Raw genomic sequence first — 13,472 nt, 5'->3', positions numbered from 1 at the left:
CGAACTAGATCCGAGATATTTTCTATGAGGTAATATCGCTTCCGTTGTACATTCTGATCTGGTATTTCTAACATTGGAATCAAAGCCTACTCGGTTGTTCCCGATTTGTGTTTTTGACGTGCACATTATAATTTTATTTTAATGAAATATTTCTGCACAATGAGAATTTCTTACCAACAAGATGGTTGCCGTTACGGTGGTAGTGCCGCTGTGGAATGGCTGCAACCACCCATTCGAATCAACAAGGACACGACCATATGTGGTAGCAGCGTTCACTAGAAAAGGTTTGCGCCCATGTTGCTTCGACCCCCAGCCGCAAGCAACATTGCACTGGGTGTTGCATCGCGTGGAGCCATGCACCAGGGTGGTGCCAAAGGCTGATCTGCAGTGGGCAGATCTGCATGTAGGGCCGCACGCAGAGCTATGTGCTCTGCTGCAGGATGCGGCACGGCACGGCTGAGAGTAGCACATCAGCTGTTGGAAGATAGGTGCAACGCAATGGTGAAGGCTGGATCAAATTGATCTACTACGCTTTTCAAATGAGGGGCTGTCCTCTGCGCACACCAAGGTGGCGCAGCAACTCGTACTGCCGTGCACAGTGCTGCGCATGAGAGCAGCGTAGCCAATGGCACTGCGCCTGCCCAGGGTGCTGTGGCAAACTCTGTCGCACATCAGGCCAAACGACTGTTTCACCATGGAGAGCACCACAGTTGGTGGCTGGCTCCTCGACGGAGGCGCTGTGTTCTATTGCGAGCAAAGCAACACGCACCATGGTGGTGCTACAAAGCTCTGCATTGCATAGAGCACGACAACTCCATTTTCCTAAGCTGCGCTGAGCAGAGGAGGCCAAGCCAATGAAGTGCTTACTGTCGTGTGCAGATCCAAGCCCAGTTGTGGGAAGAGCCGTTCTCATGGCCAAGCACAACACGTTGCCATAAGGGGCAGCGTTGGGTGGTGGCGAGCTGGAGGCTCTGCTGCTTGCAGAGGAGCACCACGAGTTTCTGCTGTGTTACTGAGCGCACCAAGAGCAGGGTGCTGCCAACTCTACTACAAGCAAAGGAGCACGGCAACTTCGCAGCTCCCCAACACGTGGTTGCGGCGCTTCTAACTGTCAGGATGTGGTGGTGATGCAGACGGGGCAGCCAAAAGCTGTTGTCTTCCATGGTGGACAGAGCTCTTTGGAGTGGAAGAGAGGGTGGCGGCAGTTACAAGTTGATGATCCATGTTTTTAATTTTTCTTCCATGACAAGAATAGTAACATGTGCTAAAGGAAGAGCCCAAAGATGAACAAGAAGTGAAGATCTAATTATTAGCGTTTTCAAATCTAGAGACTAATTGAGTAAAAGTTGAAATCCCAAAAAACCTTATAAAATATAGAGAAATGACATTTGTAATTATATAATGCACAAGTGCTATGTATTCTTTTTGAAAAAAATGAGAAAATATGAGAGTTATATAAAAAAAAATTAATTATAAATCTCATATTTTTTTTAAAAAGAGAGTGCATAATACTTTCAACCCATAACTATATAACGTTACTCGAAAAAAATAAGTGAGAATCCAACGATGAATCTTGCAATTAATACTTTTCTATTTTCGGAGCTGGTTGAATTTCTAGGACATAGAAGGAGAGCCCAGAGGCTGTTAGGCCAGAGTCCACCGATAACAGAACTAGCGAGCCCAACTTCAACTATCTACATTCGACAATTACAAAGCAGTCCGAATGGGGGGTTGGATATAAAAGGGATAAGGACTCGAAACTCCCTCTCACGAGCAGTCGAACCGACATGGCCGAGTCTTACTTCCTGTCCGAGTCCGGATCACCGATTTCTCTTGGGCGTATTTATGATCTTCTCGTCTCAGTCGGTTATGCCGACGCCGTAAAAACCGATATATCTGCCTCCGAAAAGCTCCGTTCTGGCATCGTCTGGTGCATCGCTGCCGTTAACGACGAAACCCTAACACACCTGGAGGAAATGCACGTAACCCTCTCCGAATCATCTTTACGCGCCACGATATGATTGCAATCAATGCCGTGAATAATTTTCATAACTGAATAAAAAAGTTCAAATCTCTCTTTGATGATTGATGTTGATGTTGCCTTTTGCGTTATTGGGGTGCAGTGAGATTGAAAATCGCATTGGGGAAGCTCTGAGGTTAATCGGTTGTCCACACCCTCTTGAAGCTTCTCAAATTGAAACTCTAGACTTCAAAGCCATTTTTCCCGTTGTACAGTGGCTTGTTAATCGTGTTAGGACCTTACAAGATGATGACAGGGATCATGAGGTAACTAACTCGTTGTAACCTAACGCTTTTGATTATTATTTTACACGACTGTCATGATTTATGTCTCTGTGTTATTTTTCATTCGAAACAGCAACAGGCTTTCCAAATATTCGGTTGATTTTGAACTGCTATTGTAATTACATTTTGTACGATTGAAGTTGCTTGGTCCTTGTAAGGATGTCTAAACTCCACAGGGTTAAGAGGCGATTTTGCTTATAATATCATAATTTGAGCGTGAGATTACTGCAATGCGGAAAGGTTTTTAAGAGACGTGCATAGGGATTTGGGAAATTATTTTTTAACAAGCTTTTAATTAGTACAAAAAAGACTATTTTTAAACAATTGAGGTTTCGGTGGGGTGGTCGGATTGATTTGATTTGCCTCTGGTCATTTTTACATTCTCATGTTTGTTCTTTTCTGTGCTCCAGAATCAAAAAGAGCTCGGGCTCGATATTATGAACAAAATTAAACTTCTACGAGAGAGAATAGATAAGGAGGGTGCTACTATTGCTGTACAGAAATTGATACCACTTTTGGGGTCGTTAAAGGTGGGGCTATGTTTCTGATCTGTGAATATATTCAGGCATCTTACTCAAGTAGGAACATTGTTTGTGTTTACATCTTAGTTCATGTTAATGCTAAAATTTGTTATTCACACACGTCTGAGAGAAGCCTTGCAAGAACTACATCACCCGTAGTTTCCTCCAATTTGAGAGGAACCTGATCCCCATCTCCCTCTCAGACTGCCTCTCTCATGAAATTTAAGAATGCTTTCCTAGATGGACTTCTGCTGTAACTCCACATCAACGTTGGTAGTTTTTCCTGTATATAAGATGCTGAGATTACAAGATGTTTCAGCATAGTTAAGACAAAAGGGAACTAATGCTACCGTAAAATCCTGAACAACAGATGGTACATACGGACATCACTTAGATATTTTGCCACTGATGTTGTGACCGGTCTGTCTTAAGCCAGTTGAAAAGAGAAATTCTATGTGTATTTTTTGTATCTTTCTCCATTAAGCTTCATTTATGCATTTTATTTAGTGATTGATGCGCATTAGTGGAATGTTTGTTCAGAATCTGGAATTGCAAGAATCTGAATTCCAGTCCAATTGTAATGTAAAACGCTCTGAACTGCAAGCTGATATTATTGAATTGGAGGGAAGAATAGCAAGTGACTGGGATGGCAAGATTCCCTCTGATTGTCTCAGTCATTCTTTGGTTGAATCTTTGGAGGAACTGCATTCAGCAAAAAAGGTAAATTGTAGTTAAGAATATTTATTTATTCATCTTCCTTTGTGGTGGAAGATTTAAGGCACCACAATGGGCACATCCTGCAGGAACATCATAATAAACAATCTGCATGAGATCTCTTCCAAATTGGCGGTAGTGAACAATTGATATTTAATACGCATGAACTAATTGAGCTGAGTTGCTTCATTTCCTTTCTTATAAGTACTTTTTACTCTAATCCCTAGAGGTTGGCTCAAGTGGTAAAGGTCTTAGGCTTGGGGGTATGCTCCCCCCAGGTCTAAGGTTTAAATCCGCTCGGATGCAAACAATCTCTAGGAGTCATCGTATTGAGGGATTTTTCCCTTGAATTACCTGAGGTGCATTTGCGGGAAACTCCTTGCCGATGGCCTGTGCACTCCCGGGATTAGTCAGGACGCTGTTCTTGGATACCCGGTGCCAATAAAAAAAGAAAAGAAAAAAAATTACTCTTCTGCCCACTTCCTTATTTGTATTCTAGAAAACAAGATGTTTGAATTGTCTCGAAAGTTTCTTGTTTCCATTTCTTAATGCTCACCGTTCAAGGAAAAAAATTTATCTCTACCAATCCAAGTGTTTTTTTAGTAAAGTAAAGCTTTCCTATACAATCACAGCAAATCACCCCTTTGCAGCAGACTTCCTGTTCAATTCTGACCTACCAAAGTTCAGTTTACTTGTTCTTTTGTTCGTTTGTTAATGTTGGCAGTCAAGGTAAGTGACCAATTATATGATACAATGATTGACTTTTGAGAAAGTAGATTTTTCTCTCTTGATCCCTATCTGCAAGTTTCCTTTTGCAAGAAAATCAGCCTGATGTTAGTTTTCCTTTGCATAAGAAATAGAGAGAGAGAGAGACCATTTTTTTTTATTTTGTACTGATCACTAATAAAAAATGCATGTATGCTTCTTGTAGGAACTTGCAGCTAGATGTAGGGCAATTATTGCTGTGAAGCGGCAGCTTGATGACGTGCCATCCCAATCAGAACTCATCCAGTATGTTGTTATTTTTTCCTGACATTATTTTTCATTTTGCTTACAATACATTATTACCCCTTACAATATATGGTTTTCTGCTACACTGAGACGGTCTCAAACTTGTATGGAGTTTTATAATCAGTTTCTCTTAAATACTACTGAAGGCATAGTATTCTTAGGGACTGACACTAATAAAATATTGAGTGTTTGATAAAGCAGAAGCTATTACCCACCATTTCCTCTTCATATCTAAATAATCAGATGAAACATTCAACACCTGACGAAAAAAAGTGATCGTAATCCTCCTGATACATTTCTTGCCTCTTATTGTTATTCAGCTTATATCCTCCTCATAAATTCTCAGGGTTTCAGTCCATTTCTCATTTTCTGTCATGAGAACATTTTGGAAAAGTTGGGAGCTAATGGCAACAGTGAAGTTGGCTTATAGTATCATTTATAGTCATTTGTCTTGCCATACTCAATATGGTTGCACTTGTTTTTTAACATTTTCTTTTTAATCTAAGAGGCCCATGAGATACTGTAAATCAATATCACTTATCTGCATCAACGTTTATGGCCCTCTTTTCAGCCTTTCATACCTTATAGCTTTAAGACAATCTCTTTTGGATAGTCTGCTTACTTTCTTGATAAATATGTTGCAGGTATGAACGCCGATTTTCGGAACTGTATGTTCATATCCAGGTTAAATAAGAATGGCTCTAGCGGTTGATTGGACTGCCTTTTTTATTCTCCTTTTCTCCTTTTACCCTGAATCTGTTTTTTTTTTTTTCCTTTCGATTAGCTCTTGTAGAGGTTTATGTGAGTCTTTCTGCTGTGCAGAAAAAGCATCGCCAAACTCGTCAATATTATGGTACCTATAATGCTCTTTTGGAGATAAAAGAACTGATGCTAAAGGAAACATCCTTATTGAATTCAATAAGTGCCCAGGTTGGTCAAATAAGTCGAGGAAATGTTCTATCTTTTATGAAAGTTCTATTGTATATGCTCTCTCTCTCACACATGCGTGCATGCGTACATTGGTGCTTGAACCAAATCGAGTGGTTTTTATTCTTCAAATTTGCTCATTATTTAAATGTCAGAAGCAGCAATTGTTGTTGGTTACACTGCCAATTTTGCTTTATAATCTCATAGATACAAAATCCAGACCACTGGGTCTTGCATGGTGCAGTTCTGCTTTTGATATGGCTATATGCTAATTAAACGGAAAGATTGGAAATAGTGAAGTTGTAATGCATGTTTTTCAGCCTCAGGTCTAGTATATTGACATATCACCATGCAAGATCCTACTTTTGAATCCTCAGTGACTGCAAAATCTTGGTCACTGGGTCGTTCATTGCCCTGCTTTAGATGTGGCTGTATGCTAAGCGAGCGGAAAGAGTAGATTGTAAAGTAGAGCTCACATTTTGATAGTGCATGTTATTCAGGCCTACTAGATTTACATGCTAAATTGCAAGATCGTTACTTTTGAGTTCTCAATGACAAAAATACCATATAACTAAATTTTTAGAAGGATCAAGTACAGTTTTTGACTTATGGATGTTTCATTATAACTGAATTGCTTAACTACTAAACAGTATTTAGAAAGAAAGAGTGGGAATCTATGGTCTGTTTTAGGTGATGCAGAGAACAACCAAAATAAAGGCTCAGGTTCAGCTGCATATCATTTTCATTTAGATGGGGTGTACTTCTTTTTTTTTTTTTAATTGCATGTCATTTGCCCACCAATGGGATTGCATGACTTGAGATCAACATTGTGTTGAGGCCAGGCAAGTGCCTCTAAAGGGATCTGCTGCTGTTTTCAGTTATTTAATTATGTGCTGAAGGTTACAGCCCTTTCTGTCACTGCTTAAATCTCACTACCATCTCCTTCTTACATGTGACTTTGTGAAGTTCCAAGAAGCCATTACTAATGCTGCTGGTCGCATGAAACTTATTGATTCCATGGAGGGAATTGTGAAGAGCAGTCAACAGGTACTTATCACTTCTTTCTCAAAGAAGATACAGGGTTTGATTAGGGTCTTGGGCAGATTTAAAGGAGGAACCACTGGCTTTATAATTTAGATATAAGAAGGCTGTCAAATTTTAAAATATCATCAAATTTACTTCCTACAGAGTGATTTATGCTGTTACTTGTTTGGTAACAGAACTCCTAATATAGATCTGTTGCTTGAATAATGGCCTTTGGAATGACTAAGGGGAGGGGAGATGATTAGAAAAATGGGTGGTGGGGAGGATATTTCTTTGGCCCAATTATAAAACTACATGATTTTTACAAAAAGACTTAAATGATATGTACTAAAAGGTGTAAAATGATACTCATATTTGTGCTTCTGTAGACTTTTTTTTTTTCTACTCATTGAAGTTCTTACTGCTGCATCCATTTTATAGAAACAAGAAAAGGTCCAACTTGGGTTTCAAGAAGAGCAGAAGGTTTGTGATGCTCTCAAACAGCGAAATGCTGCTGCTTCTGCAGAGCAAAGACGCTGTTACACTCTGTTAAAAGCTTTCCAGGTACCAGTGTGATAATCATGCAGCAATGTAGTAGTCATATTGTTAGCAACATCAAATACTATTAATGGATGTTTTTACGTAAAAAGAAAATGTGGTCTATTGTTTTTGCTTCCTAGTGTGGGTTCAGAATGGGTTTGTGAGACAGTAATGTCCACTTGTTACTTGTAATACTGAGGAACCCAAGACCTCCTGTTTTGACGGTTTGTGGATTGGTCCTTTCTATGCTCAACCTCTTTTGTCATTTTTGTGAGATTCAACCAAGGTTTGAGAATTTCTTTTCGGGAAAAAAGGGTGAATTGTTTGGTTGAAAATAAGGTTCAGCACAGCATCTAGCATAATCTATAACTTAATATTTTTTTGTGCATTGACTGGTAACAGTACTTCGTTAGCTATAGGTTAGATATTAACAGCTATGCACTATTGTTTTGTCACCATTAGTTCCTAGACTACTGACTGTTCGTTATTTTGGCTGGGCTCTGTTTTAATTGTCCTACTCCATGGCCAATCACTCGCATCACGTAACCTAATCTTTCGATTTCCAGGAGGAATGCTCAAAGAATGAAAAACTGCGCTGCCAAAGTTGTACATAGTGCTTACCTGTTGTGTCAAGGAAGAGGAGGTGATTAGTATTGCAGGTCAAATTTCTATGTGAGTTCTGTTTTTTTCTCCTGTTTTTGCTGTATATATCTGTAATTTTTATAAACAATCGATCAAGCTGGCTTCATTATTTATTAGTATATGTTGTCTTTTGCTCACTTGGAAATCAATAACTGGTATACCCATAAAAGAAAGATAATAATAATAATTAAGTTGTAATAAACAAAAATTTAATTCAGTAAAAAATTTTAACTTTTTTCTCGTATTGATCTCCGACTAGAGGGTGGGGATTCTTCCTCAACTCTTTTAACACCAAGACAATACAGCAACTATTGAATTTTGTTTGCATTCACGTATGCACGTGATTGCCGACTCCGTGCTGATTAAAAAAGACATTTGTTATAGATAATTTAAAAGTGGCAAAGCTGACAAAATGATCTTTATCTGAAGTTCTGAACTGCACTTTGTAGAGCACTGAAGCGAAGCGAAGATGAATGAGATGAGTTCAGAGTTGAATTTGAATTGTGAGTTGTGATAGTGGAGTAAGTTTTGTGGAATTTATTTAAGATGAATTTAGATGTGTTTGGATATTAAGATGAGTTTATATGTATTTATGAGAAGTTGAAAAAGATTACGAGTTTTGTGTGTAAAGAGGTGTTGAGTTAAAAATATTATAGATCTTAGGTGTAAAAAGATCTTGAGTTAAGTGATATTTAATGATTTAAAAGTTATGTATTTAAATGTTGAATTAGAAATAAATTTAAATGGAACTCAGATGAAGGTGTTTCCATGTTTCGAACGTAGAAATAATATTAGTGTGTATATTAAGAAGAGAAATTAGAAGCCTCTCTCACTCTCTCTCGCTTGGTATTAATTAAGTAGCGAAGGTCCTATAGGAATCCTGACAATTGAAACAAAAAGGACACGGAACTTTTTGAATTTAATATAAGAATTTGTCGTGTATATGATGAATAGGGAGAGGGCGCAACTAAATCCATACAAAAAGGAGATGATCTTATATATATATATATTTAAATTTCCATATGACAATTTGTCGTATATATGAACTGTCAAGAGAGCAACCAGCCAATGAACGGCACCCATACACACTCGGTGTTCGATGCCCAAACAATCCGTATAAGGACAATTTTAGATGGGCCATAGGAGTTGGCAATATAGGACCACCACCCATGTGTCCTGCATACTCTTATTAATCGGAAGGAAATTTTTAATTATGTGCACTAATTCGTATATTTATTTAATATAATTGATTAAAAAATAAATTTTATTAAAAATAATATTAATTTAAATTTAGAATATGAAAATAATAATATTAATATACAGATTGATATATAAACTTATATGTATATAACAAAACTGAGATTTTCAATCATTTTATACTCTATATTTTAAATTATTAAAATCGACATATTATATCATTTAACTACTAGAAATTTTGTGTGTAAAAAATATATTTATCCCTTCTTTTATATTTAGTTATCTTTTTCAAAATTTTATATTTCTATAAGTAGTTTAAATCTATATATACTATAAAATTTAAAACAAAGAGTAATATTAATAATGGCCTGTTTAAAATTTTCTATTAATGACAATTCCAATTAATGGTCGGACCCGTTTAGGATTTTTAATTTGCCCCAACACTTTGTTAATTTAATTGATTGCCTGGAAAATATAGTTGAATTAGATTGCTCCTTGGCTCCATTTCATTTCATTGGAAAACGGCAATTATCTATATGGACATAACGATATCTTTTTCAATTTTAAATATCCCTGTTCTTTTATTTATTTATTCTTTTTAAGATTCGTTTGCATTCTAAGCAAGAGATCTTCTTTGTACTCATTTGAGGGATTTGATGAACCCTTACGCAACCTACCGTATCTCTTCTCACTTTGTCTAAGCCTATAGTTGCAGTAGGCTGACGCAGACAGAGATTGATAACACAATCACATAATCAACTATATTCTAACTACTAGAATACAGTGTTCACTTACTTTCTAAGACGGTAATTTTCTTTCTTCTTTTTGTTTTAAAAACAAAAAAAAAAAAAACAAAGAGACACGAAGGAAAGATAAACATCATGCCAATGACAACCCATCACGATTATTTTTATAGCTTATCTAAAAGAGAAATTCTATAGATTAGCAACTGTAGTTGATCTCACGCCCCACACTTACACACCTCTATTAGGCCCTGAAACCTCTAGAAAGATGAAAGGTCGTCATTGTCCATGATCAGCTCTTTTCTATTGCAATCCAACAATGTTCTCTTCAACTCCGAAATCTCAGGCATCATTACCTTGACTTTCTTATCGCTCTCTTTTCTCTCATCCTCCATCCTCATCTTTAATCCTTCTAGTTTCATTCTCGACATCTGGTTCTCAATCTCCAAACACTCAATTTTGTTGGAGGCTCTTTGGAGCTCTGCATCCTTGGCAAATATCTCGTTCTCAAGGATAGGGACAATGGTGACAGACTCCTTCAAAAGCTTGTACTCGAGGAGTTGGGTCTTCAAGCGTGACTCTTTCTCACGAAGCTCCTCGACTAGACGAAGCAGCTCCATGACATCAGTTGGGCGAGGCTGGACCTGAGCTGACGAGCGTGGGAAGTAAACCCCAAAGGACCTGGAGAACACCGCTTTCTAGGGAACCTTAGCCTAGCTCGGTGATGGCAATGGTGGTTTTGGGGGCATCTCCTGTTTCGAGCAGGATGTGGAATTCTGCAGCCCCATGGATAGTCTCACCTTCCCAGCCACCAATGCAACTCACCCACTATATATCTCCAAAAGAATATAGATGAAGTGAAACCACTAGGTTCTGATTTTTCCCCAAAGGTTTTTCTTTGGGCTCTGTGTTTTTTTTCCAATTCTTTTAGTTTTCAATCCACTGGGATAGAGTGAAGCCTACAAAGACGACGTTGTCTAGGGGAGAGAGGATAGAGTTTGAACTTGAAGTTTCCAAGTGATGAGAAAATAATTGAAGTGAGTAAAGATAGAGAAAGTTGAAAGTGTATGCGCAATGAGGTTGGGGGCTTCGGGGTCACAGGGGGTGGGGGGGGGCTGAATGGGGGCTTCAGGAATGAGAAATCGCAGTAGAGGAGAGGGGGGAGGGACCAGAGGAGTTGAGGATAGGTGCATCGGTTCACTAAAAAGTGAACCGGTCTGCCACATGGGGTGTGGGGTGTGCACCCAACTACCGGTTGATATCAAAATTTTTTCTATGAAAAAACTTACCTTCAATAAAGCTCGCCATCCTAGGAAATTATCAAGAAATCATTTTCGTCCTTAAAAATTAAAAAAATATCAAATACAAGTTTATATAGATATTTTTATATTTGCGAGTTGGACGATAAATGAATGACATAGATTGATGATATAGTAAAATTTAATTTAAAAAATAAATTTAAAATTCAATTATTTTAAAACTGTGTATTGGCATGTCGGAGTATAAACGCATATCCTTTATACGCTTGTAAATATAATAATTTTTCCTAAAAAAAAGGCCACCATTGTTACAAATCCTTCCATATTTTTATGTGATTTTTGTGACGGCAGCACTTATATATAGTCGTTTGTTTATGCATAAAAATATATCTCAAGTAAAAACACGCTCGATCCCCTCAAAGATGGAAACTTTAGGTCCTTTTCCCTAAGACAGTTCCCTTTTACGTGACATGAACTTTTAAATTCCAAATTCATAGCCTTTAAGTACTATTTCTTGTTTTATTCTTTTGTTTGTCGTTACTGATTGTGCTGTTTATCCGAAAGAAAAATTCTATTCCTAAGCCTCATACATCACACACTATTTTTTTATAATTTTTTTAATTTTATTCTCTTACTAAATATGTGATATTTAGATTATGAGTAGAATAATTTAATTATTTTAAGAATAATAAAACCAAAAAAAATTTTAAAAAAATTTAAAAAAAATAAAAAAAATTTGGTATATGGTGTATGAGCTTATGAATAGCAATGCACTATCCGAAATCATGTAGTGAGAAATAGGTCTTAGGTTTCTACGAATTTACACGTGCCTATGCCGTGGTTGAGCGCAAAAGACGTGTTGTGTCTTTTGGACGGTTTTCTGCTTTATTTTTTCCTGCATGCTTACGCTGATTTTCTGGAGTTTTGTGGGTGCCTTAAATTTTGTCTGTCACGTATCCTGAATTCGGTGTTCTTCTTAGGTTTCCTACTTTCTATTTATGTGTCATTTCATGTAGAAAAATGTTCATTTTTTTTGGCATGAAATTGTTCGATCCAGCTATATATCTATATATATAGTAGTGTTACATGTACTTATAATTTTATTTTATGTTATTAATTTTCTTTTAAAATTTCAATTTTAAATTTTAAATTTTATTATTTTTAACGTATTAATAACTGATATATAAAATTTTTTTTTTATAAATTTTTAACATTTTCTATATATATATATATAATATTCCTTCCGGCCTAGCCTAGCTTCTTTTTATATCTTTGATTTTAGGACTACTGATCGGGATCGATACATGGTTGCGAAGTGTTGCATTGTATATACGTTGGATCAACATCTTTTTGCATGCGTATGGAGCCAAGATAGTTCTTTTCCCAATCGTAAATTAATTGAACTGACAGACATCCCATTTTCTCGGTTCTAAACAAGACTTGTGGCGTATCCCTCGGCCCATGTGTAGGATGACTCATTGACTTTAATACCGACGAATGCATGCCACGCATCTCGGAGTACCAGTGCTCACCACATTAATGCTTGTTGAATTTAAGATATCTTTATTCCTTGTGTCTTTTCTTTATAAGGATAGATTGACATGTAAAATAATAATTAAAACATTTTATATTTTTCTCTAAACGAATATTATATATGTAGATCATTTTTATACCACACAATATATATAGTTTTTTAATTTTTTAATTTTTTTCTTTGTGGTTTATGAATAATGAATAAAAGAACTAAATTATTTAATTTAAAAAGAATAAAACTAACAAATTTTTTAAAACAAATGTATGTTACGTGCAAGTGTGTGGGGATGATGAGTATTTAAACTCATATATATACACTTGATTCATTTCTAATTAATTGATTGAAGGGTTGCTTATCTTAGATATAGCATGAATATTATAGCATTTTATTAGATACGATGGCATAACAAAAACATAATGATAATATATTTTAAAAAGAATGAATTATAACAGAAAAAACAGATTTGCATCATGAGGAGAAGTACAACAAGAAGTTAACTAAAAGGAAGCGGAGGAGAGAAAAGAAGTTTTGAGCTAGCTAGCTTTCGGTGTATATAGATATATATGTGTGTGTGTGGATGTATTAATCATGAATTTGACATGGTCATTTGATGATGATCTAATTGCATGAATGGTAATTTCTCTTGATATGACCAATCACGTGTTGAGGAAATGACTACCACATGATAGCTAGCTGGTATACTGAGTGATTCAGCGTGTTAAGGACGTACCATTAATTTTATTTGTTGTCTGTTGCAACTTGCATGGGTTGCAGTGAGTATGTCGGGACATGAGAGGTTGTACGTACCTGATCTATGAGTTTGTCGTGGTGATCAATTATACATTGGAGGATTCCACGTGGTAAAAGAAGTAAGAATATCATAGGCAGGTACAATGGATCGATCAATCCAATCAAAGCATTGTCGACATCCAAGATACGATACATGAGGCAGTACTGGTACTGGTTCGATCGAGCATCGATACTAATATTACAGATCTTGAGAATTATTTGAAGGTGTAAACTTAATTCATCATGATGAATTGGCGTACTGGTGGCC

The 13,472-nt window shown here is 36.7% G+C and overlaps 1 protein-coding gene across 2 annotated transcripts; it reads left to right on the top strand.

Moving 5' to 3' along the window:
* Positions 1-1,745: 1,745 nt before the first annotated feature.
* On the top strand, positions 1,746-8,402 carry LOC109009628 (coiled-coil domain-containing protein 93). 2 transcript variants are annotated; one of them, XR_001999084.2, is made up of 11 exons: positions 1,746-1,978; positions 2,124-2,286; positions 2,715-2,834; positions 3,366-3,545; positions 4,471-4,550; positions 5,195-5,234; positions 5,373-5,480; positions 6,444-6,524; positions 6,942-7,064; positions 7,607-7,712; positions 8,132-8,402. XR_001999084.2 is itself a non-coding variant. In XM_018990209.2 (10 exons), the coding sequence occupies exons 1-10, from the start codon at positions 1,788-1,790 to the stop codon at positions 7,652-7,654; spliced, it is 1,134 nt and encodes a 377-aa protein (XP_018845754.2). In that variant the 5' UTR covers positions 1,746-1,787; the 3' UTR covers positions 7,655-7,919. The 2 variants fall into 2 exon arrangements, 1 of the variants encoding a protein (XP_018845754.2); XM_018990209.2 differs by lacking the exon at positions 8,132-8,402 and having other exon boundaries at positions 7,607-7,919.
* Positions 8,403-13,472: the final 5,070 nt, after the last annotated feature.

This window comes from Juglans regia, chromosome 11 (genome assembly GCF_001411555.2).
Source record: "Juglans regia cultivar Chandler chromosome 11, Walnut 2.0, whole genome shotgun sequence".
Classification (NCBI taxonomy): domain Eukaryota; kingdom Viridiplantae; phylum Streptophyta; class Magnoliopsida; order Fagales; family Juglandaceae; genus Juglans; species Juglans regia.
This window is presented reverse-complemented; position numbering and strand designations above follow the sequence as displayed.